Source organism: Aethalodelphis obliquidens, unplaced genomic scaffold (assembly GCF_003676395.1).
Source record: "Aethalodelphis obliquidens isolate GAN/ISIS:26980383/991018 unplaced genomic scaffold, ASM367639v1 scaffold18, whole genome shotgun sequence".
In the NCBI taxonomy this organism is placed as follows: Eukaryota; Metazoa; Chordata; class Mammalia; order Artiodactyla; family Delphinidae; genus Aethalodelphis; species Aethalodelphis obliquidens.
The window spans coordinates 18,968,089-18,994,267 of record NW_020837962.1 but is presented as its reverse complement, the minus strand read 5'-3'; the positions used below and the strand labels follow the sequence as shown (position 1 = coordinate 18,994,267).

The following is a 26,179-nucleotide window of genomic DNA, read 5'->3' as shown; positions in this document are numbered from 1 at the left end:
AAAGGGCAGCGTCCTGCTGCCCTTCCCAGCTCACCTCACCAGCGGCCGAACTACCCTCTTGTTGCCTGGACTCCTTACAAAGCACGAGAGACGGGACCCGAGTCCCCGGGACGGTTCTGATAAAATCTCACTGAGATGACGCTGCTAGTGGTCTGCACACTGTCACTGTGTGATAATGTCATTAAGTTAGGTGCTCCGTCCAGGCAGCAGGGGCTCCACTTGACTGGAAAGGTTTAAAACGAACTGATTTCCAGTGATCTCCTCACTGCCCACCCCTCCCCACCCAGGCTGGCAGCGCCACCCAGCACACATTTGGAAAATGAAGGGCTCTTCTGGTCTGGTCTGAGCGCACAGGATAAGACCACAGGGATGTGTTGGGTGGTCAGGGTCCTGGTTGGTGAAACTTCTAGAAATCTAAGCTCTTATCAGAACGTTGGGTCCTGGGTTTCAGAAACCGTCAACACCGCAAGCCGCCATCAAAGACAGGCGACGGTGGGGTACAGGTTAGTGTCATTACAACCCTTCCAAGGGTCCCTGAAAGCGACGCTGACCTCTCCGGACAGGGTTCTGCGTGCTGTCTACCGGGGGAGGCGCCGGAGACACCAGGAAGCACCAGGGCTTTTCATGCCATTTTCGCAACTTGCTCCTTTGCAGGTGGGACCCCCAACGTCCAGACACCCCAGAAGACCTTACACCGTGAGTGGTGCTCTGAGGTCCGTCCAGCGTACTCCTAACCAACTCACCGTATTCCTCCTCGTCTGTGAGGCTAAAACATCTCCTTTCTTTGGAAATGGCTGTTTTGGTAAATTCTTTCGAGACCAAGGAATGTTGCAGTCGAGGCTGATAGTCCTGGGGGCCGGTGAACGATGCTGCTGCTTTCTGGATGAGACCAGGAGGCCACATCTGCAGCCGCGGGTAGCTGCGAGGCCCGGGGACCCCCTGCTGGACCTCTGCCCTCACGGCCCGCACCCCCGGGGAGATTTCAGCTCCAGACCCGCCGCGGCTTAACTTCTCCACCTCACGGCTCAGCTGTGGGCCGATGCCAGGTCATGGTTTCAACCTGACCTGGGCCCACTGCCCAGAAATTCTGAGTCTGTTCTCCGATTTCCCCAAATGTCGATTTAAAGCCACCCCCCACCCCCATATCTTCCTGGGTTTCCAGCCTTCCTTGACTTCACAGACAGAGGCTCCCCAGGCTGGCCTTTAGGGGCATATTTAATTCCCAGCATCACCCTGTGGATGACACGGGGCACGGGTCCGTGACGTCCCCGGTAAACCCTTCTCCCTTCACATCGGCAGCCACGCTAGTTACTCTTCTACCTTAATCACGGCTCCTTCTTGCTGCCCTCTTATCTCTGTAGTTATTCTCTGTCGCTCTTTATGGCTTTTCCCTTGAATTCTGTTTGTCTGGTGTTAATATCACTGCAACTGGTTGCTTCAGAACCACTTACCCTTCTGGCCAGGAGATTCCACAACTCAGGGGTTCTAGAAGCAATGGGAGAGAGGTGGCGCTCGCAGTGTGGGTGGCCCAAAGAGTATGAAGGGAACTGGTTCTGAAGGGTCAGCACAGGGGCTTCCAGGAACCGACATCTCAGGGGCGTGGGCACCGCTGCAGCTACAGAGTGGGTTCTGCCAACCTTGAAACCGAGGGGCTCAGGCTGCCCCAACCAAGCTGACCCGGCTGGTAAAGCAGCTTCCATCCACAGAAGCCCTGAGATCAACCCTGGCTGTTTCCGGCTTTCCTGGTTGTTCCATTTTGGGGCTGTGACCAAGGATGCTGCTGTGAACAACCTCTGTGGCCACGTGGGTGCGTTTCTCTTGGGCAGATGTCTAGGTGCAAAATAGGGAGAAGGATGTTTACATTTATAAGAAAGTATCACAGCATTTTCCACTCCCAACAGTGGGGGAGGGTCCCAGCCCGTGGGCCCAGTGATTCCAACATGAACCGGGTGCTGTGTGTGCCAGTGATTTTCATCTGTGCTCCCCTGAAGATGAATGATCAGAAGCCCATCTCCTGGGCTCCCTGGTCCTTCGTGCACCTTCCTTTGTGCATGAACGACAAAGGTTTCTGTTTCATTATTGATTTGTTGTCATTCTTTATAGGGTCTCCATGTCACTGTTTTTATAGAGGGGTACCCACCAGCAGGTGAATAAAATGGGGGGTGGAGACGTGGGGCGTTCAGGCAGCTGTCCCTGGAGCACTGGGCTGGGGATCAGCTTCAGATGAGGGCCAGGGCCACACAGGGGTGCGTCAGGCAGAACAAGGGCGGGTGAGGGGCTGGGTGCCTCCCCGCGGGCACAGCAAGCTTGGCCACGGCCGGTCATCCCCTTTCTGACGGATTCTACTGGTCTCTCTGCACGCACACCATTGTCCTCCTTTGCTTGGAGGTAGAACACCTAAAACCTCTGAAACCCCAGGCTCTGGATGCCAGCGCCCAGAGGAAAGCATTGTGCAGTTACAAGGCACGGACACCCTACCAGGTCCATGCACTTCCATGTGCCCTTTGTGCACTGACTACGACCTTTACGTGGATGGCTTCTGTTCCCTCTGCTATAAATCGATGGGCCTTGAGGGGGTGACCCCCATTGATGGCCCCCCACCAACACACAGGCCAGGAGGAAGAGCCACACGGGGCTCCGAGTGGAAGATGCTCCACTCCACCCAGACTCCAGGTTCATGGCCCGTGTTCGCTTCAGAAGAGCCCTGGCTGCCCCGGAAAGCTTCCCACATGCCCTGGCAGCCGGGGCTAATTCCTCTCTTCCTTCCTTCCAAGGGATTTTTATGTAGGAAGGGGGCTGAGCAGCTAAGGACGGCCTGGGAGCTGGAACAGGCAAGCTGTACCCACGACTCGCCCGTTTCAGCTGTTCTTACTCGGTTCCCTGGTTCCCAGCGGGGACCACTCCCCTCTCACTCGCGGGTGTAAGTACAAACCAACAAAAATGGTTTCACGTCCACATTGTACACCCACAACATGAATAAAAGATCTAAAGATATGCCACAGCCTAGAGCACCATTCTTCCATTTTTTATCACTACCTCTGCTTTCAGGCCCCGAGGTTCTCTGTGCCCAGTGACGTGAAAACACTTTATCCTTTGTGAGCCTTTATACTGTCTACAGGGGGTTCCTGCTTCCGGGGTGGGGCTGGAGTCCTGAGGGGCCCCTTCCTTAGGATTCCTTCACCTCGGCCTCAAACACAGGCTCACAAAGGTCCCTTCCACTTTGAGAGCAAAGCATCTTGCTGTTGAGGATCTAAGGTTTTCCATTTCTAAGCCTGAAGATGAAAACCAGTGTCAGCTCCAGGCACTGGGACTGGGGAGATGTCATGCTTTTAGCTGTTGGAACATCCACCAAGAGAAAGGCTTCATAAGAGCAGGGAACACCATTTTGCTCAAAGGATGTCAGAAGGTGGAGACACCTGAGCGTCCTGGCCCCGCGCAGACCCTACCCCGATTACAGAAAGATGCTTACGAGGGGGTCCAGGCAACAAGAGCTGCTCAGGGTCTCCAGGTGATTCCAACATGCAGCCAAGGAGAGAACCGTCGATGGCACAGAGAGATGGCAATTTCGGGGGAGCCAATGCTCCTTGCTTTCAAGGAATTGGTCCATTTCATCTGGGTTATTGAGTTCACGGGCACAGAGCTCTTCACACTTGTTGAATTCTCTTATTCTTCTCTTAACATCCAGGGCATCAGTAGAGATGACCCTTTCTTTCCTGGTATAGGTAATCTCATTCTCTCTCTACTGGTTAGCCTGGCTAGAGGTTTATTAGTTTTATTGACTTTTCAAGTTTTGTTGGTTTTTCGTCTTTTCAAATAGCCGGCTTTTGTTTTTGTTGATTTTCTCTACTGTTTTCCTATTTTCAGTGTCAGTTGATTTCTTCTCTAATTTTAACTATTCCCTTCATTCTTTTTGCTATAATTTATTCTTGTTTCTCTAGTTTCTTAAGGTGGCTGGTTAGGTTCCATCAAATGCATATATCTTTTTCTAATAGATGCATATGATGCTACAATTTTCCCTCTAAGCACCACTTTAACTACATCCCACAAATTTTGATGTTTTATTTTCATTTTTAGTTCAGAATATTTTTAAATTTCCTGTGAGACATTTTTGACCCATGGGTTATTGAGAAGTACATTTTTAAAGTGCCCAAAATTTGGGAAATCCCCAGCTATGTTTCTGTTACTGACTTCTATTTTAATTCTTGTGTGGTCTAGAATGTACTTTGTATTTTCTCTTTAAAATTTTTAAGGATTGTTTTTTTGGCCCAGAATACAGCCTATCCTGGTGAACGCCCCCTGGGCTCTTCAGAAGAAATGTGTATTCTGCAGTGTTGGCTGATTAACAGTGCTGTTCAGGTCATCTATATCTTTACTGATTTTCTGTCTGCTTGATCTATCAAGTACTGACAGAGGTGGCTGAAGTCTCCAACTGTAACTGTTATCTATTTCTTCTCTTAATTCTGTAGTCTTGCCTCATATCTCGACTCTGGCTTACGATTGTTATTTGTTCTTGGAGAATTAACCCCTTTATCATTAGGCAACACACCTCTTTATCCCCGATAATATGCCTTGTTCTGAGGTCGGCTTTGCATGAAATTCACATAAGATACTCCAGTTTTATCTTGATTTGTGTTAGCATAGTATATCTTTTTCCATATCTTTACTTTTAATATTTACTTTCAATCTGTCTGGGCTTTATATACAGGTTTCTTTAAATGTAGACAGTATACAGTTTATAAGTAGACAACATATAGTGGGGTCTCATTGTTTTAAAAATCAATCTGACAATCTCTGTTTTAGCTGGTGTGTTCAGACCACTGACATATAAATGATTATTAATATAATCAGATTAATATTTACCATCTTTGTATATTGTTGCATTTGTTTCTATTTTCTTTTCAGCCTTCTCTGTTTTTTTTCTTTTTAAAATGTGGACCATTTTTAGGGTCTTTATTGAATTTGTTACAATATTTCTTCTGTTTTATGTTTTGGTTTTTTGGCCGCGAGGCATGTGGGATCTTAGATCCCTGACCAGGGATGGAACCCACACCCCCTGAATTGGAAGGCAAAGTCTCAACCACTGGACCACCAGGGAAGTCCCCGTCTTCTCTGGTTTTAATCGAGCATTTTATGTGATTCCATTTTATCTCCTCTATTGCCTTATCATTTATACTTCTATTTAAAATATATATCTCAGTTGCTAAGCCTACTTTCAAATAGCACCATATTGTCTCAAGTGTAGTGCCGGTACTTTATGATGGAATATTCCCAAATCCTCCCTCTCATCTCTTCAACACTGTTGTCACTTTTCACTTTTACTTATTCCCTAATCGCCCAGTGCACTGTTACTATTCGTGCTTTAAACAGACAGCGATCTTTTAGAGAATAAGAAAAATAAAAGATTACATCTCATTTTTATTTATTCATTTTTTGCTGCTCTTCTTTTTTATCAATGTAGGTCCAGTTTTCTGACCCATATTGTTCTCCTGCTGCCTGAAGAACTTTAATATTTTTCTAGACCTCAGGGGTGCTGGCAGTGAATTGCCCCAGTTGTTCGTTTGAGATTGTTTTTATTTATCCTTGACTCTTTCAGGATATTGTCCCTGGATATACACACAGGTTGGCAGGTTTTTGTTTATTTGTTTTATTCTTTCAATACTTTCAAGATTGAATTGAACTGCATTCTTAGTTGTGTGGTTTCTGATGAGAAGTTGGCCACAGTTTTTATCCTTGTTTCTCTGTAGGTAAGGTGTTTTATTCTCCTTGGGGAATCTTCAAAAGTTTCTTTTTGTTTCCTACAGTTTAAGTATAATACATCTAGGGTCTTTTTGTTTTTGTTGAATTCTGCTTGATGGTCTCTCTGCTTCTTGGAACATGTGTAATACTCTGCAGTATTATTTCTTAAAATATTTCTTCTTCTTTTGGTATTCCAATTACACATGTTACACCATTTCCTATGGTCTTGCAGTCCACAGTTTTTGGATGTTGTGTTCTTTTTTTTTTTTTTTCACTGTTTTCAATGTGTGTTTCAGTTTGGGTAATTTCTTTTGGGCCATCTTCAAGTTCACTGATGCTTTTCTCAGCTGTGTCAAGTCTACCAACAAAATAGTCTTCATTTCTGTTACTGTTTTTTACTTCTCGCATTTCTTTTACAGTTTTTATCTCTCTGCTGACATTACCCAGATGTTCATGCATGTTGTCTACCTTTTCCTTTAGAGCTTTTAACATATTGGACACAGTTGTTTTAAATCCTCTGTTTGATAATTCCAACATCTGAGTCATAATCAAGTTTGGTTCTAATGATTGCTTTGTCTCTTCAGACTTTTCTTGACTTCTAGCATGGCTTGCAATAAAAACATCTTCATAGGGCAGTAGATTTTAAAGTAAACAGGCCTTTAGTGTGAGAATTTATGTTGAGCTGGCAAGAAGTGGAGCGTGTTTGATGTTTGTTGTAGCCTTAGGTACCTCTTCGAATGTCTTTATTTTTGTCTTTCCTCTTGGCTTTGGGGCTTTCCTGTGTACTGCCTCAAACAGAGTATACACCTCATGCCCCCCAGCTCACATCCATTGTTATCATACTGGAAGCTTATACTCACATGGTGGAGGGGTATGGGGGAGGGGAAGCTCTGTGACCCTCTAAGTCTTGTAACTGGAGTGCACAGTGGGCCAGGGGTGCACTCCACAAAGAGGGATGAACTCCACGGTCCTTCCATCTCTCTTCCAGAGTAGGGTTGCTCCCCACCCCCCACCCCGCCCCCATCAAAAGCCTGCCAGAGACCACCCTGCAGCACTTTGCTTTTAGGATAACAAACGAGATGCATGTTGGAGATTAACAAATGCTTTAAGGCGGGTCTCTTTTGTTGAGGTAGTTTCTGTTCCTCTCCTGTACACACACATACTGTAAGGCTGTAGATATTTGAAGAAATAGGTTAACTTAGCTTATTTTAAAAATCATTTAGAATACTTAATGCTGTCACTTAGCCTTACCATCACAATGCTGTTTGCTTTGCTAACTGAAGATTCACAAGACTCTCAGCCCTTCTGTCTTCACTAGGCAACATCTTCATCATCACTGTCATGTGTGCCAGTGTGCATTTGATAAGTATAATAGCTTTGGAGTAAAAATGCCCTTTGCTTCTTACTATAATCATGTCATGACCTCATAAACTATTAGAAGGCATTTTAGGTCTCAGAAATTTTGTTCATTTGATATTTTCTTTCTGAATATAGTATTTAGGAAAGAACATTGTTCTCTCATTATTCATTTTCTGATGGACCTAATAATATAAACATGTTATGTGTATACTTTTCTTTCATCCCTGTAAATGCAGCTGTGGCAGATTATATTTTCCCTGAAACGGCTGCTGCAGTGTTTTCCATCCCTCATATTCTTCTAGATCCTTGACCTCTATGTTCCTTCCCATGAGTCTGGGTAGAACTTTACCAAGGCCTCGGCCAACAGGGTCTGGTGGAGGTGATGCTGCATGGCTTCAGAGGTTGGGTCATAACAAGGTCTCATGATCTGCTCTGGTATTTTTGGGACACTTGCTTTGGGAGCCCAGCCACCATGCTGTGAGGAAGCGCAAATTAGCCCATGTGAAGGGACCACGTGGGAAGGCCAGGTACTGGGTGCCCCTGTGCTCACTCTGGGTAAAGTCCGAGCCAACAGCCGGCATCAATTACCAGACATGGGTGTGAAGACGCTGCAGATGTTCCAGGCTCGAGTGACCCCAGACATTGAGGAGCAGAGACAGGCCTTCCCCATGGCGCCTCCCGGATCCCAACCTAAGAAACCATGAGCACAATGAAAAGGTCATTTCATGCCACGAGGTTCAGGGCAGTTTTCTTTGCAGGAATAACTGGATCAGCACCCAAAATAAAACGCAGAGGTTTATCAGAAAGCCAGGAGCAGGTGTGGTATGCAAAACACTCATTGCAGAAGCAGGAGGAAGTGCGGGGAGATTGCGAGAGTTTGCTCCCCAAGGCAGCAGGGTTCACCCCTTCCGTAAAAGTCTGAGGGCATTTCTCTGGGGAGGCTGGGGTTTGTACCTCTTATTTCTTGGTATACTTTTAACGAGTCCACTTAGACACGGGGCCTGAGTTTCCTCATGTGCAGACCTTGACGGTGCTCCTTGGTCCCTGCAGGGTCTGAAGGCAGAAGGCTCGGGTTCACTCCTTCTCTACCTCAGTGTTGCTCAACTGGAAAATCTACCCTCTGTGAAGTTAGACAAGAAAGTGAGGCTGGGTCACATCGCGTGCGATTTGGGATAAGGTGTGTTCTAGTCACTGTCTAGGAGACAATCCTTCTATCCCTGGAGATTTGAAGTCTGATAAGCTAATGAAAGTATTGTAGTCAGTAAGGGCTATACTATTATACAGTGACACCACTGTATCTATCTGACTTACAAACATTAAAAATAAGTACAAGGTATGGGTAAGGTCCTTAAATTGTGTGTGTGTGCATGTGTGTGCACGCACATGCATGGCCCGTTTATGCCGCCTAATAGACCAGCTCCCATAAGATCGTCTGTGGATGGGAACACACGGAGGGTAGACAGAGAAGGGGAGGGGAGAGCTGTCTTGGGCCCACACACTTTCTCTCTGGTCTTCCTTTTGTGTGTGTCTGTCCCTTTGGAAGCCTCAATATTCTTGCCACCTTCTTCTCCATTGTAAGAAACAAGCAAAATCTCTAGGAGAAAAGTGCCTTTCTGGCCGGGCAGTTAGAAACAACAGACTCATCTGAACTTTGCTCTTCCGTATTTCCCACCCCTTCCAGACAATTCCTTTTGGTGGGTCCCACCTTCGGGTCAGGTACAAGCAGGCCAACCTCTGTCTTATTTCTCTCATCACCTCCTAGAAGTGTAATATGTAGTTTTATTTGCCAAGTATACCTCAATAAACCTGGAAAAAATGATAAACTCAAGACCACAGCCTCTCTCTAGACCCTCTGGCAGTTCTAAGTAACAGGGGGCTTCAGACAAGGGCCCTGGGCCGGGGTATGACCTGCACTCCCAGCTACATCCCAAGATCTCAGTCTCCTCCTCCAAGAATCTAGGACTTTGCAGAGGCCATAACTGGAGGAAAGAAGTGTGTCTGTTTCCTTCGCGTCCTTTGATAATTTTCTTTGCTGTTGTTTCTGGAAGATGGCCCAGTCACTTGGCTATAGGGGACTGAGAGCTGACATGCAAAGGGGGAAAAAAAGAGCGAAGGAGGAGGGGAAGGACCATGAGGGAAAGAAGAGACTCTTTCACGAAGAAGAAAGGTCACTGCAGCTACTTTCAGCGTGTAAAATATTCCCTTAGCTTTATTGTGTGGAGGACGTTAGCATATGCACAGAGGGAAGGAACATTTTAATACAGAGCATCTTTTTCCAGCTTCAAAGATGAGAGTAAAATATAAAGGTAATGAAACTGCTGTTGGGATGATGTCTTTTTCTCCTTGGGGCTTTGTGGGTTGGCAGAGAAACGGGCTGGTAGGAGCACAATTTGTGGGTCAGAAATGACCCCAGAAAGAGAAGGAGACAGGCTGAGCCCTTGGTGTGAGTGAGTCCCAGCATTCTGACCTGCAGAGACACTGCAGGACCACCTTTCCAGCCCCACTCCATGACCACCCCTCTGGCTCCCCCAGGATCAGCCCTTTGGTTCCCCTGAAGTAAACAGTTTTCCCCTGGCGCTGGTGGCCACGCTCCCAAACAGGAGAAATGCTGAATTTCAGTGAGAAGTTGGTGAAAATCATGATGAACTTGTTTCCCACCAAGCCCGTGGATGTCCCGGATGCCCTGCCTGCCCTCGTGGGGTCTAGGCAATCCCCCCAGAGGAGGGGGGCAGGGAGGGCAAGACGATCCAGGTGTCCAAGCTCCCTGGGCTGAAAGGACGTCCAGGACTCTGGGGACAGGAGGAGACGGGGGTGAAGGTGGGTGGAAGTGGGTGCCTATCTCAGGAACGGCATGTGGGGGTGACTGTGTCCTGTGTCGCCGCCCAGCCGCCCAGGAGGGGAGACCCTGGAGGGGAGGAGTCAGCTCTGCGGGTCCACGAGCAGGACGTGTGGGCTCATTGGGGTTCCTGGTGCTCTGTCCCCACGGAGGTGTCCTCCCAGCTCTGTCCCTTGGAGTTAGGGTGTTGAGGTGTGGCCGATTAAACAGATGTTAAAACATCATCGAGGAAGTTGCCTAACCTACTTAAGATACTAACGTCGTTAAGAATTTGATAAATGCGTACAGCTCATTGGCTGATTTCGACTATATGCTTTCGTTTATTAAAGGAGGCCACTGAAAGAACTCCTTTGAAAATAAACCACTAACTTCTAGGGGACAGAAGTCCTTGGGAGCAATACTGCTGCAACATCTGAGGATCCATGCTCTCAGGTATTGTTACCTTCTGTTCATTGCTTTCCCCGACATGCCCGTTGGGTTACATTAATCTCAGTGTAATAAAGAACTCTATTCTGAGCATTTAAATGGGTGAAGCAGGACTCCTCCTTGACAGCAGCTTGTCAGTTAGGACTTTAACCGTGGGTCTGTCTTATTTATTCCCTGACCACCTCCAAGAAGGACCGAGGAGGGTTGACTGTTTCCCGAAGGCCAGAAACCCTTCCTCGTCCCATTTCCTCGTTGCTTCCCGAGGTCTCAGTGGACCTGTTGCCCTGACCACCACAGAATCTCAGCCTAGGAACTTGGATGAGTCCCTCTCACAGTGCCTCTTTCCAGCCAAGAAGAGCGGGCGGTTTGGGGAAGAGCTGTCTTGGCCAGGCCTCTGGTTCCTGGACCTGCTCCCCCGTCTCTGTCTTTATGCCAACCAAGCAGACAGAGTGTGTTTACTAAACTCCTGTTCAGGCCACGCACCACGAACACCACATCCTGGAGATGCAGCCGGACTGCAGCGCCCCCGTGGCCAACGCGCTCCATCCACAGACCACCGTGAGCTGAAACCCGTCAGCCAAGCTTTCTGACCGTGACAAACGAGTATTATAATCCTCTGCTGGGAGCTGAGGGGGAAGAGCTCTGAGTTTAGATATATTTAGAAATATAGCTCAAGCTGATTCTGCTTGAAGCCTTTCCCCTGGCTTTTGAATTCTGTTAAGTTACTGGGAAATAAAGTTAATCATCTTGCAGGTTAGTACAGGCTGCGTCAAGGACACTTTTACGTCCTGCTGCCCAGGCCGTTCTTCGGTTTTACAGCTCGCCGGGAGCCTGCGTCGGGCCCGGGGCGTCCCATCTCCTCTCGTACCTGTGGGGAGACCAGGGCAGCAGGTGGGCCCCGGCAGGGAGTCACGATCTTCCCGATCAGGTGGCGGGGTGTTTGGGGGCACATCTGATTCTGTCCTGGTGCCAAAGGGCAAAGTCCTCTCTCCTGAGTAAAGACAGCACAGCCACATGCCCAAGCCCTTAGCTGGAGTCACACGTCTCCTGCCTGCTGGGGAAGGGCCGCCCTCTGGGGAAATGAGCCCAGTTACTCAGGGCCTCCCTGGTCACAGGTGGTGACAAGGAGTACCAAAGAATTTTCAGAAAGAATTGGCCTTTCTCAGGACAGGCTCTTAGGCCAAGAATGGAGGTGCCCAGAACACCCTGAGCGTCTCCAGGTCCAGGCCCGGGAGCAGATTCCAGACACTCCTCTAGACACCGTGCCTGAGAGCCAGCCCAGGACAGAAGCAGCCCTTTGACCATGGAGCTGAGCCGCCAGCTCCTGCTGCAGCTGCCGCTGCAGCCGCAGGACAGACACACTTCCGAGAGGCAAAGCTGCAGAGGGTGCTTCCCTGCACCCCGGGCTCCGGCCTCCAGGGACGCCACCGGACAACTTCGGGAAGAGTGGCCACATGTACTGAGGGGACCTGCAACCCTCGGGGCTCCGGCCTCCTTCAGACTCCAGAGAGTCAGCCGAACTCTGTGCCCCACCCCCCATCCAACATTCACGCATAATAAATCAAACCTCACTGTGATCAGTCCTTGCAAGACACCCCACCAATTACCTGAAAATCAGCCTGAGAGCCAGCGCGATCAGCTGTACCCTCTGTGGGCAGAGCGTGACTCAGGTTCCCTGCTGTGGACTCAGGCCCCCTGTGCGATGGGACAGGCACAAACGCACTCCCAGTGCCCCTGACGGGCAAGGCCCAGGGATCCTTACGTGGACACAGATGGCTCTGGATGAAGATTTGTTCACTTACAAGCTCCATTCTGGTTTTCAAACCCTGCATGTCATTTCCAGAGGAATGCAAGGCACTTGTGACACCTCTGAGGGCCAGGCAAAATGATGCAAAATCATCTCAGGAATGCAGAGAATCATCTTAGAATTGAGCTCTAGGGGCAGGGTCTCAAGATGGACTTACCACATCTCCACTGTGTTTAGATTCCCGGGAGGACCACAAAGCACTGCCAGTCTGTTCTTGGTACTTTCTGGGCCTGTGAACCATCCTGGACACCTTGGAAGCTCTTGTGGCTCTCGACGACCAAGAAGGGACCCCCAGAGACCCAGTCTGGTGGTGGTGGGCAGTGCGGGCCTGGGATGGGGGCGGTGGTCTTGGAGGGAGGCAGGAGTGGCAGGAGGCTGGGGTGATGGCAGAATGGGGGTAATGGGGAAGCTCTGGGGTTCAGGCTGGCTTTGAAACCTCCACTCAGTTTGGATGAAGCAGGCAGTGCTGGGGCCTTGAGGGGTGATGCTGTCCACGTGGGACTGAGATGGGCCAAAGTGGACCCAAACTGTGGCACTTCCTGGAGAACCATGGATGGGCCGGGATGGGGGATGGGGGATGGGAAGGGTCCAGGGCCAAATTCACCACCTGCGTGTTGCTCTCTCCCGGCTCAGGGCCAGTTCTAAAGGATACTTTCCGCCTACACGTCTTGCTGTTTCCTGCATCCCCTAAGCAATCTGCATCGTGTCATCTAAGAACTCGCTGCTTCATCATTTATCTTTGAATTACTTTGGAGGCAGCCGGCTCCACAGCTCTCCCCAACCAGCTCACGCTGAGTACGTGGGGCTCCTTCGACCCTGCCCTCGTGTGCGTGTGAACATCACCGCAACGCAAAGCTCAGAACAAAGTAAACACGCGCTGCAGTTGTGTTTCAAGGACTCCTTCCTATTTATATTATCAATCATTTAAATAAAACCAAAGGTTAGAAATGAAGAATCCCCCGTCTAAAAGGAGAGAAGGGAAAATAAGAATGAGAAGCTTTACACACAGGTAAGAGACTGCAGGTCTCTGTACATGCTGTGCTCAAGGTAATTTTCCAGCTCTAAATTCAGTATCTTCTAGGCTCTATGTCTGGGATTCATGCAACCCTCAAGTGCCAGAAAATGCCAAAGCTCATCAAGGAAGCAAGAAAAGAGGGGCCCTCCTGAGAGCAGCCCACCCAGAGTCTTGAGCCAGGGTCCCGTCCTCTCGCTGCACCAGTTTTTACAGCCAAGGTGCAGGTGTAATGTCATCAGTACTTTTGACTCCCATGTACAGCTAGCTGGCCCCATGGTTGAGGTAGTCCAGTGAGGGGTCTCTCAGTGAGGAAGACTTAAATTTCATCATCGTCAACATCAAAACATCAGAGATGTACCCCAAATGACCCTCATTCCCACGAGAATCTATGATGTGCTCATCAACCAGTGACTCATCACAACTGTTCCCGAATTTCTATGTTCTGTTGGCATCACTATACTTGTGAGTCCAGACACAGGAGGTACTGCCCTGCCTGTGAGGTGAGGCTTCGTGCTGCAGACAGTGAGATGGATCAGTGGCCTGGCCTTCCCCGTGGCCACATCCAGGGACGCCTGTGGTGAGACCGGTGTCTGTCATGGACCAGGGCATGTTCAGCTAAGTGTGTCTAGGCTCTGGGCAGGCTGGACTCAGCCTTCAGAGGCACAGCCACTGCACAGAAGCAGGAGCTCCTGGGACTGCACCTTTTGTTCGGTCCTCGGGATGTCATAGGACCTGTGCAGAGCCTCAGTCTCAGAAGAGATGGGAAAGAAAAGACCAACCATGCTTTTAGGGGCTACGTCCTTACAGCTTTAGATACATCATCTAAAAGCAAAAAGATCACGCATTTGCAAACGTAATTTGAGGTGAGCATGAGGCCAGAGGGAAGAATGTAACACACGCTGGGATTTTAACTCTGGACTCCCAGGCACTGTGTGGGCTCTGCCCTTGGACAATCAATGCACGGGTTTCTCTGCTCCAGACAAATAATCACAAAATCGAGATAGTAATTACTGAGACGATGCATAAACGGTAACTGCAAAAAATCCATCTAATACTCTCCAGGGAACAGAACAGATATGATGCATTTGTTCATCTATCCACCAACACAAGCTGAGATCAGTGACTCAACTCCAGCATGCGTTCTGGAGGAAGAAAAATAGATCAGAAATCTGATTTGTCCTGGCTGCACCAGATCATTAATATTTATACAGAATTGTTTAGATCCAGAAGTTGCAAAACAGCTCTCAGAAGCTACAATCAGCATATCAAATACACATATGGAGAGGGAGATAGAGATGGGGCAGGAGAGATCCAGGGAGGAGGAAGGAGGGGAGGGAGGGAGAGAGAAGGGGGAGGGGAGGGGGAAAGTGATCACTCCAGACCATTAAGCTGTGTTGCATGTTTTCCTGACACAGGTTAAAATATATCCATCTGATATATCAGGCCATCCTTCTAGTCACGTTTATACTCCATTTCTGCAAAGTCAGTGCCATTCCCGCGCCTGGTGGGGCTCCTGCAGCCTAGCCGCTCCCTCACCATAACCCTGGGGGGAGAGGTGGGCCTGGTCCAAATCCTTCCCACCCCCTCACCCCCTTGGTAGCATCTTTCTTCCCAGGTGGTCCCATCACTCCTGCTTCTCCACACCTCCTGGGGCTGGAACAGGCTTTGCCAGGTCCTCCTCTGTGACTCCAGCAGAGTTCATGGCTTTAGTACTTAGTTACCCTGCTAAACCAGATGATAACTCCACCTGTTAGAGGACCCGTGACTCTCACGTATGAAGTTGGGTCTTGTGCTAATTCTGAATCTGCTACCGCTTACAGACGCAGTCACCAGGCGGTACTCAACTTACTATAAATCAGGGGGCATCGGAGAATAATGAACTTGAGGATAAAAGAGGTGCATGGTGACATATATAAAACATTTCCTCCAGACCTACGGATGATTATAAACCACACCACTGAGTGTGTGGAGGACACGGGATCCAGTTTTATGTAATGCACCTGTTCTAAGCACACAACTTTGGAAAAAAAATGAGCATTTCCAAAACCTGTCTTTGTTTGTGACAAGGTTTAGCTAAGAGAACGTGGAAATGCCGGTCTCTCTGGTGAGATGAATGGTTAGAGATGGACAGGTGACAGCTCCTAAAAGCATCTGAGGCATCTGCCGCTCAAGGCTTTGTTGTAACTAAGCTCCTGGCGGATGGGAGGGTGGAGGGAGGTGAAGAGGCCCGTCTCGCTGCATCTGTCTCATGCAGCCCCAAGGCTGTGCAGCAGAAATCCGCAGAGGCCCCGCAGTACCTGACACACGTGTCTTCTTGCTTCCTTGTGAAAGGATATTCTGCTCTGAGCTGACTCTATTGCAGAGCGTGCTGCTTCCGTGCCGTGTCCTCTGACCACCCTTTACGCTGTTGTATTGCCCACCCTTATTCTCTGGCTTAAAACGCTCAGTTAATAGACAGACTCCAGTTTGCGTTCAAGACTCTCCGGCCCTGCCCTGTCTTCCCTGGCCCCCCAGGTCACCTCTGTCTCTGTTGCTTCCTCCTGGGGGGAGCCCTCAGCCTACGACTGGTGGCAGCCCCTCCTTGGTGGGCAGCTCAGAGGAGGGAGCTCGGCACTGTCTCCAGGGCGCCCAGAGGAGGAGGGGTTCGCGCTGGCTGCTCACCGACCTGCGTATGGCGCGTGCCCAGAGCATTTAGCAGCTTGACTCGATATTGAGCCGTGGTGACTCCTCCCAGCTGGGTCTGGACACCCTCAAGAGATGCCACGTTTATCAGCCACATGGTTCATCTTTACGAAATGACTGAACAGAACACGGGTGTGCAGGTCTCTGCATCAGACACACGTGTAGCCGGCACTCGGCGAGCCCCCCGGGGCTTTCCATCCTTGATTCACACGGCGATGCCACTTCTGAGTCTGAATAAGGCTCCCATGGGCTTTGTTCTCTTCGTCCCATTGCACTAGGCCACTCATGCAAAGAGCCAGGGCGAGTTCCTGTCAGCGCTGGAAGGAACGGGAATTCAAGTGACAGAAAATCTAAGTTCCTCAACCCAGCCTTCAATTTTCTAATTAAGAAACATTCCTGTTGTAAGAGGAACACGGTCTCTGTAGAAGAACTATAGATTTCTGCTTCTAATGATACCACTAGTGATCCTTCTGCAGAAGACAGCTAGAGATTCTTTAGGAAATATTAAAGAATACTTCGAAACGCAGGTGCTATTCATAAAATTCATAATCTGACGCTTAATTCCCTTTTCTCATTTAATTATAGTTATAATAATGCAGTTAAGAAAGGAAAGAAACATTTTAGGAAGTGAAATCAAGACATAATAGATGCTCAAATGTAGAAGATGCCTGAGGCCGACGCCGTGCACGGAGCCCTCAGGCCTCCCGCCAGCAGGAGCTCTGGACCCACGGCCTCGGGGCCGCGGAGGGGGGCTGGGGAGTCGGGGAGGGTCTTCCAGCTCCAGTCTCAAGCTCACACCTGCCCTGCTGGTGAAGGTGCCCAGGTAAGCGCCCAATCCTGTCTAGAAGGCTTCTCTTCCTCACTGTAACACGCTCCAAGCAGGTGGGGACAAGATTTAGAAGCGAGAACTATGCTTTTCTATTTTTGTTTGCAGATAAAAGTCAAAGTTGTGTTGCAGGAAATTTGATTTTAAGTGTTAGAAACATTGATATTTGCATCATGTATCCATACTTGCTACCTCTCTGATTTCTGTGTTATTTAATCCCTTGAAACGTCAGTCTTTTCATCCATAAAAATGGGGATAATAAATTCCCACCTTTCAGACTCGTTGCCAAGATTAAATGAGATAAAGTGGGCACATCAACTAGCTCACAGCCATCGCGCAGCAAATTTGGGGTCCTTTCTATCTTCCACATCATTCAGAGCATCGTTTTCTGGGTGGACCCACCAAAACTACACACAACACCTTCCTCTGTAAAAAGTGTATAACATTTGCCTGCACTGGGAGCTGGATCAAATGATTAGCACTGGAGTAAAGTGAAGCTGTGGACAAACGCTGCCCTCAGGCCTCCACACTAAGACCGGGGGCCAGGCCCACCGCCAGCAGGTCTGGCCTTAGGACGCCGTCGCCTTCACTGACCCCTGATCCCATGGCCACAAAGTGACGTGATGGCAGTGCCCTGTCACGGACTTCCCATGAGATCACGCGTGTGCAACTGCTCAGACTACGGCAGCATCAGGAGCGGGGGGAGGGCTTGTTCAAAAGCCGTTTCCACGCATCCCTCCCAGTGGCTCTGATGTAGCGGGTCGGTGGGCCAGACAACACGCGTTTCTAACTGAGCTGGGGGTGTCGACACTGCTGGCCAGGACCACCCAAGAAGGCAGGTGTGCGGTGTTCAACGCAGGCCGGGGCCCAGAGGTGCAGGTGGTGCCCACCTCCCTGACACTTTTACCACCACTGTTACTGCTACTTGAGGCCTTTTTCGAATCATAAAATCTGTTGGAGAAAAGATCCCACGTCTCCTTCCAGGTGCCCCTTGACCTGGGGACCCCCGTGTGTGCCGACAATTCCGATTTCCTGCGTCTACAGTCAGGCTGAAGAGGCACGAACAGAAGGCTTGGCGGGCTCAAGGCTGGGCTGAAGCACCATGTGCCAGGGGCTGCCAGCCTCCTGGGCCTGCAGTGCAGTCCAGAACCACGCTGACCCTGAAGGGACCCGCGCACCAGGGTCTCAGCCGCGAGTTCCCGTGGAGATGTGTCCACCGAAGGGTCCACGCTCACAGCACAAGAAAAAGAGGGACTGAGGGCCGGGGACCCCAGAGCCCCTTCTCTTATTCCAACAGCAAAGGCAACCCCGCAGGCCTCAAAGTGCTGGCTCTTCACCCCGAGAATGTGACCAGCGGCCTCCACGGAGACTGTTTCACTTGCCGTTAACAGATGACCAGAATCCTTTCCCATCAAAGGTATTAAACATCCTGACTCATCAGGCCCGAGTCTAGGAGGTTCTTAAGGTGTGAAGGGTAATGTTACTTTCTGAGAAGAAGGATCTCATGCCAGTCTCCTCTACTGTGGCTGGAGTTTTATTATATTTACCATCTTTTAGACAAGGATGCTGTGCACGGCTTGCCCTGCCCCAGAGACAGGCCTCCCCCAGGGTACGTGGAGAAGCCAAGACCAGGGATGACTTCTGCATCCCGGCACATAGACAGCATTTCCTGGGCAGCCCCCACCCCCAGCCCCCGCTTATCCAGGGCTCACCTGGCCTCTGCCGGCAGGTGACAAGTGACACCAATGCCCACTTGCATCTCTCTGAACAGGGAGCATCTGCCCTGTGGAACCCATGGTAAAAATATGAGTCCCGTTCTACAACTTGGCAATCAGAACACAGCTCTGGCTTGGAGGGCACGCCCTGGGGGTGATGGGGTTTGTCAGTAGGCCAGGCTGGGAGGCTGGGAGTGGGCCGCCCCCTTCACCCCTCCATGTGTCAAGACTGGGATGCAGGGGGTGGCTGACGTTACACTTGGGCCCTGGTTCTCTGGGCTCTGTCCTCCTGAGCTTCCTTCTCCTGGAGAAACCCTCTTGCCTGTTTGCAGCGCGTTAACCCAGGCTCAGGGCGCAGCTGACACGGGGCGCTGGGCTCTGGGCCTGGGGTCTTCTGGGGACACCATCTACACATCGAGGGCATCTGTCTGTGTCCCGCTGTGCGTCCCAATCCTTGGTGCACGCAGTGACCGCGGCCACTGCTTGGGTCTGGGAGATCCCGGCCTCGCTCCACCCACAGCTGCTCAGGCCCCTGACAGCCTGGAGTCTTGCCCTGCAGCCTCGGCTTGTGCCCCCAGAGCAGAGGCCTCTGGCATGTGTGGGACAAAGTCACGAAAGAGAAGCTCAGACACATCCTCCAGGTCAAAGCTGGACGTGAAACAGCCACCTGACCCAACCCCAGCGGTGCAGGACGGTCCCCATCACCCCTCCCCATACCCGTCCATCCTCCAGAGACGGGACCTCAAGCAGCGGCCCCGCCATGTCCCCCTGGGGCCTCTCAGTGTCCCTGTGAAGAGGTGCCTGCCCTCAGGGGGCCACCAGTGGGTCCTCTTCTCCCCCTGCTCCTCGTGGGGTCAGGAAAAGGGGGTCAGGGGACACGGGAACACGCATAAAGGGACTCTCCACTCACCCAACAAACTGAATCAGTACGGACAACGGCAAGAAGCAGTGAGAGGCCAGGGGTCTGTTCTCAAGCCGAGAGGAATCAGTGCTTCAAGCGTGAGACCTGGCCGGTAGGCCCCAGAGCCCTGGATGCTGGAGAGGGAGCCCGGTGCCCTGAGGATGCGGTGGGCTCCGGGGCCAGCGGAAGGGGCTGCCTTTATCTCCCGTCTGGTGGGGATGACAGGTGATGCTGAAACTCACGCTTTAATTGGCAAGTACACATCTTCCTTTGATTAATAAAAATGTAGATCATTTCTGAATGAAGGCTCCCCATTTGCTAGAGGAAATCTTTCAAAACCTGGGCTCCGTGAAGGCACATGGAGGACGTTTGCTGTGAAAAAGGGCTAGGAATCGACGCCCTTAAAGCACGGAGGGCACGGTTACCCACCAGACAGGCTGTTTCCTCCAGAACCTTAGTTTGGGATAAGCACACAGGCACCGCAAGACTGGACTCTATTTTACGTGTGAGCCTTTCACAAAGAAAACCAAACCCGCTTTGCCTCCGTTCCCAGTGTATACCAAGTCCGCGCCCAACATGGGGTCAGTCCCGCTGGCCTGGAGGCCGGGCTCCCAACCCGCTGCTTTCCCAGTGGCCACTGTCAGAGGATGTGTCCCGGGCCTGATGGGGTGAGGCTGGGCACCCCCTGCCCGGTCCCCGCAGATGGCTCTCCGACCCGAGCAGGCTGTCCTCGATGGCCTGGGTGCACCAGCCGCGTGCGCGTGATCCACGGGGAGGCCTTACCTCGTGGGACAGGTAGAAGGCGGCGATGCCCAGGGGCCAGAAGCAGCAGAGCATGGAGAAGACGCTAAGGCCCAGGTGGTCCCGCGGGGGCATCACGAGGAAGTTGTCCTCGCTCTCTGTATCACTGGAGTAGTCGCTCTGCCGGGAGAGATGGGGATGGAGAGCGAGGTTACCAGGGGTCTCTCCATCATCCCCCGAAGCGGGGCTCAGGCCTGGCGAGCCCTCCTGGCAAGTGTGTGTCCCCCACAGGAAGAGAAAAACCCCGAGGGTGGGCTCTGGGTTGCTCCATGGGAGATGAAACCTCACAGGCCTGCGGATCTCTGGGACGGGGTGCGGACAGCTGGGTGAAGGTTTGACCATCGGAGGACGGGGCTGGGTGGGAAGCGCACAGGCAGAGTTGGAGTCCACTCTTTGTTCCAAGACTTCAAGCTGGTTTTAGGGTGAGGCAGGGCAGGTGTCGGGGCCAGGACCTGCCCTGAACCCCCTTCTTGCCTTAGACTCTGATCTGAGTAAGGACGTCACTGGGCCTGGTCTCAAGCCCGGGTGTCCCTCCTGTTTTGGTTAATCAAACACATGTAAAACTGCCAATCAGAGCGTCTACTCAGCCTGTGCTAGAAGCTTCCTGCTGGACTGTTTGTGTCACAGCTGAGAGAAAACAGGTGAATTTGGAGGGGCTCACCCCAATCTCAAGCAGGGACTTTCTCTAGGGGCCCAGGATGGAAGTGGGTGATGCACTGTCCACACAGTACCCAGCTGCCCCCCGCATGTGCATGCACACACACAAACGCACACACACAGACACACACACACATGGATACACACACAGATACACACACATGGACAGACACACACACAGATACACACACAGACACACGTACACACACAGATACACAAACACACACAGATACACACACGGACACAAACACACAGAGACACAAAGATACACAGACGCACAAACATGGACACACAAACACACACAGACACACCCATAGACACCCACAGACACACACACAGATACACACGCATGGACACACACACGCACACACAAATACAGACACACACAGACTCACATACATACACACACAAACACACACAGACACAAACAGACACACACACACACACACAGACACACAAACACACACAGACACACACACACACACAGACACACACATGCATGCACCCCATGGGTCCCAATCCCAGGCATCCCTTCCCAGTGAGGACCAGCTCCTTCCTGCAGGGCAGGCTCTTGCCCTGGTCGGTCACCGTCCCTGGGGTCATCTTTCCAGGACCCTGCAGTCTCCCCTCCGCTGGGCCAGGTCTGCGGAATTCCTGTCTTTCCTCTGCAGCATCACCTCTCAAACAATAAACGGAAAGGGAAAGGCCCATCCTCACTGCTGCAGAGAGGGCACGAGCAGCCTTCAGGGAGGCATCTCGCTCGGTGGGGTCTGGGGACTGAGGGCTGAGGGGCAGACGCACACCTGCCGGCCCGCAGGGAGGCCAGAACCTTCCATCCAGGTGAAGGACGCCAGGCAGGGTCCCCAGGACGAGCTGCCCAGGAGGCCCGCGGTGTCCACGCTGGGAGCACAGCGCTCGGAGCCTCAGGCTGGGCTGCAACAGCCGACCTGCCCTGATGGCCCTCTGCACGGGGCCTGGGGAGGGACCCTGAAGCGACACTTGCAGGGCGGGATCCGAGGCCCCCGAGAGACACGGAGGACGGGGCTGAAGGACAGACGCCCCGGCGGATGCGCGTCATTCGACAGGTCTGGATGCACCCAAGCCGCAGCTCTGTCTGTGGGCACCTGTTCGGGCTTTTGGCTTCGGTGGAGTTTTTCAGTTTTGTTTTCGTTTACTGAGGGTTTAAATACCTGGGCTGGCTGGAATCTTACTCCAAATCTGGAAATAGCTGCTGTGGCTATTTCTCTTGTCATTTCTACTTTACAAAGGACACTGCTGGGATCTGGGCGGTTACAGTGTCCCCAAACTACAGAACCATCTGGCCAGTGGCCGCTTACTGCAGACTTCTGTGCTGTCAGCTGTCTGGACACCAGCGTCTGGCCACCAATCAACCCCACTGCCCTTAGTTGCTTCTTGCCTAAAGCTGGGGTGTCCTCTCTGTACCCCTTGGCCCTGGGATTTTGATAACCACTTCTCGACTGGTCTGTTGGTGGCCAGTGGCCAGGGTGGTCAGTGGAAAGTTCCGCAATCAGTGAGCAGTGTGGTGTCAGCTGAGGCCGCAAACCACACAGGGCTGCCTGGGCGTCGACCCCCATCTTTGGAAACAACTTCAAATGACACCACCATGCCTGTGAAGCAAAGGTTCCCCCCACAAAGTCTTCACAGACTTTTCCTTAGAGCATAAGGGAAGCACACCTGTAAACTACAAAGTTGTGGCTACACGGCACCAAAATAACTAGTCCATTTTCATTCAAATAGGTTTTTAAAAATTCAGACAAATGACAGGGCAGACAAAAATAGCCCAGCCCTCTGTACCATCTCCCTCCCATCCACGGCAGTGCTGTGGGTACAAGTGGCCATGGGCATCGCACCAACAGATAGAGGAGAGGAGAGGAGGACCCTGGGGGCGGGTGGCGACGGAGACACCATCAAACCAAGTGCAGAAAACACACCACGCACAGCAGCTGTTTCTGAAAATCCTCTTCATGGGGCGTTAGCTTAGAATATCTGCAAGGCAGGGTGGACGCTTCCAGAGACGTTCACAGCTCACGTGGTTGAAGGAACAGATACTATGAGGGGGCAGAGCAGTACAGGGGCTGCTGTCCTCCTCCCCCAGCCCACCACTGCCCACGCAGTCCGCCCTCGTCCATGACCTCCACGCAGGGAGCTGGCTCTCTGTCCCCTGGGGTTTCTTCCTCGGGAAGATTGAATAGGATAATCATAGCACCAGGCGGGACGCACATCGGCCCTGTGAGCACAGCCCCGAGGGTGAAGGGGTGCAGGGGCTCGGCCTCGTCCCTCGTCTCTCTCAAGGTCTCACTGGCCCCTCACCACTGCCCGGCTCCCTGGAGCCCCACTCCCTCCTCAGCCCCTGGGCTTCTCTGCTGCCTAATTCTGGGGAGCGTCTCTGTGTGGCCTGGGCGCGGGCGGCGGGTGGAGACCAGGATGGACTCGGGATCGGGATGCCCTGTGGAGCCTGCGCGGTGTGTTCCCGACAGCACCACTTCAAAAACGCAAAATCACAGAGGACTCTACGTGGTCGTGGAAAATGAGGATGTAGATGTTTATTCATTGCCCATTGCCACCTGGAAAGGTGCTTGTAATAACCGAGGGGAAAACCAGGGTAGAAAGTGGAAGAAGTCACATTTTCTCCAGAAAGTCAGAAATTCAGATGCGTCTGGATGGCGGGCATCAGTGCTTTTTTTTTTTTTTTTTTCTTTTTGCATTTCTGGGGTATAGTTTTTCTACAATAAGCAAGGTTATTGGGCAATGAAACTCACCAAGACGCAGACGTGCTGACAGGTGGGGGGGTCCCCCCGCCCTCCGTCCTCCTGTGGAGTGGGATCCCTCAGCGCTTCCCTGAGGCCCTGCTTGGAGACATTGTGTCGGGGCCCAAGGAGCAGCTGGCAGAGCAGGATGGGAACTCAGCACAGCACCCAGGCTCCCTGAGATGCAGGTCAGACCCACCAGGTCACTGAGGGTGAAGATCAGAGTCTCAGCCCGCGGAGCCCAAGTCTGTGTTGACCAGCAAGGCACCACCGCCCCACGGAGCTGCTTAAATTACCCAAATCAAAGATGCCCGACGTAGTTCCTCAGCCACCCTACCACCTGCCAGGGCCTCAGGTGGCACAGGTGGCCAGTGTCCATCACACGGGACAGCACACAGACTGCACATAGCAGGTACCGACAGCACACGTGTTGAATGCATGAAGAATTCCCAAGTGCCCTTAGCCGACATGGACAGCATCTGAGAAGCAGCCAGGCTCCAGGGTTTGCCCAGAGTGTGTGGGAGGAACCGGGCCCTCAGCCCACGTGGGCAGTCAGCCCCGCTGCCCCAGGCTCCTCTCCTTCCTGTGAGCCCTAGGGTCCTAACCGTCCACTCAGGTGGGACCACAGTGGGAGGACGGTGACTCGGTCAGGTTCAAGGCTGTCTCACCCAGGGCAGCTGATGGACAGAACCGAGGACAAAGGCAGGTGGACGCAGCCCCCTATCCTCCTTGTGTCGGTCACAGACCCTCCAGATGTTCTGGGGCTGCAACATCCCATCCACGTCGGAGGAGCGAGGAGTGTGGGTGAGCGCCGCTGACACCTGGAGCTTCCACAGCCACGCACGGAAGTGGCTCTCCTGACCACTCTCTGGGTTGTGAGCCCTGAAGTCCTTGCAGGGAGGGCGCTGGGCCACACTCCCTCACCTGCACTGTCAGGGTAGCCCCACTGGTTCACTTGTGTCCACTTGGGGGTCTTCCGTGGGCAGGTGAGCTATGGAAGACCAGATCCCTCAGCGCTCAGCAGAATCCTCTGGCCCAGGCTCCCCTGGCACCTCAGGCCCGCTGGCCTCTCCTTTACTCGGAATCAGATGAATCAAAACCAGACTCTGCTGGGGACCCACTCCATGTATTTCACACGGGGTCATAGATACAAAGAAGTGTAGGGGTCTGGGGGGCAACGGCATGGAACCTGAGGGACATATTTTAGTATCTAAACATACTGTGCCCTAAATTCTACTGGGGGGATGTTACTCAACTTTCCTGAATTAATTTAAACACCGTTTTCTCACCAGCTATGGTCTTCAATCCGATGGTTGGGTTACGATGACAGGCTCCCTCTAAGACTTGCCCTTCTTCTGACCTGGAAGTGCTCAGGGGTCCTGAGGAGAGTCCTACAAAACGTTCTCAGGACCCGTCTTAGTTTAATTCCCCCAGAAGCAGATCTTGAGTCAAGGACAGGGTGCACTTGTTTTCTTGGTAGAGGACCATGGGAAATGCTGGCAGGGAAGAGGGGAGGTGGGACGTGGCCAGACCGGAGCCAGTAAAGGGCGTTTTACCAAGGCAGATCCTCTGTGGGCGCCTGGAGCCTGGTCCCTCTGGGACCTCGGGGGCCATGTGGTAGAGGGAACCCCCGGGGAACCGCCTCCTGGCAGTTTTGGCGAGTGCCTGGGGGCAGAGGTTCTCCCACATTGCGGGGAAGCCTTCAGGGCCCAAAGAAGGTCCTCAGGTAGGCAAAGGCCAGGCCAGGGGGCTTCTCCTGCAGGGGTGATACTCGGGGGTGGGCTGAGAGCATCTGCTGCAGAGGCTGTGGAAGAACTGGGGGGTTAAGACACCCTAAAACTTCAACCAGGGCAAGACCACCACACTCAGCGAACGTCTGGGAGGGTGAGAAGATGGGGACACAGAGGAACGTGGACATCCAGGATGATGAATCCCATCTACCTCCAAATAAACAGGCACAAAGAACAAATACACATCGTGTGTTTTCAAAGACAGAAGACCTGGTTTAAAATAACACTACAGGCATCAGGTAAAACCAACCTGCATGTAGCAAGCAGTCAATCTATGTTGGAAATTATATTATTTTTCCACTGTCGTGTTTTTGTTTTCACAGTGTGGATATAATCAGGTTGTTCACTGGACTTCAGATTTTGTCCAAGAAATTGTGATGCCCCTCTGAAGGCCCCTTGCTCAGTAAGGAGGTGGGACTAGCGTGTGCAAAGGCCCTGGGCCTGGAATGAGCACTGTACACACGCAGAGCTATAGGGAGTGAGGGGACTTGGTGTGGGAGAGGGGCCCCCAGCAGACCGTGTGGAGTGCGGGCCGCTTTCCACCGCTGCGACCAGGGCTTATCCCACATCAGACAAGAAACCAGGAAATACACACAGACACAGCCCTCCAGGACCAGCCACAGGTGTGGGTGTCACAACTGAGCCCAGCCCTGGCGTGTCGGTTTATCACCTGCGGATGCAGTTTCTAAATGTGAATCCCTGCTTCAAACCTGCATTATTTCCACGTGTGATATTCCGCACCTAAGAGCTACATGTGCAACTGCATGAGGTGATGGTCGCTGCTTTAGATCCTGCTTCCCCTTTACGTTACGGTTGCCAGAGGGTAACCTACGGTTTGCAGATGGAAAGTCCAAGTTATT

The 26,179-nt window shown here is 51.8% G+C and overlaps 1 protein-coding gene across 1 annotated transcript in view; it reads right to left on the bottom strand.

The window, feature by feature from the left end:
- Positions 1-26,179, bottom strand: part of SYNDIG1 (synapse differentiation inducing 1) — a 56,924-nt gene that overhangs the window by 13,674 nt on the left and 17,071 nt on the right. Inside the window, exon 2 of the mRNA XM_027118378.1 lies at positions 20,087-20,224. Within this exon, the coding sequence (XP_026974179.1) occupies positions 20,087-20,224 (138 nt within the window). The remainder of the gene's footprint in view (positions 1-20,086; positions 20,225-26,179) is intronic.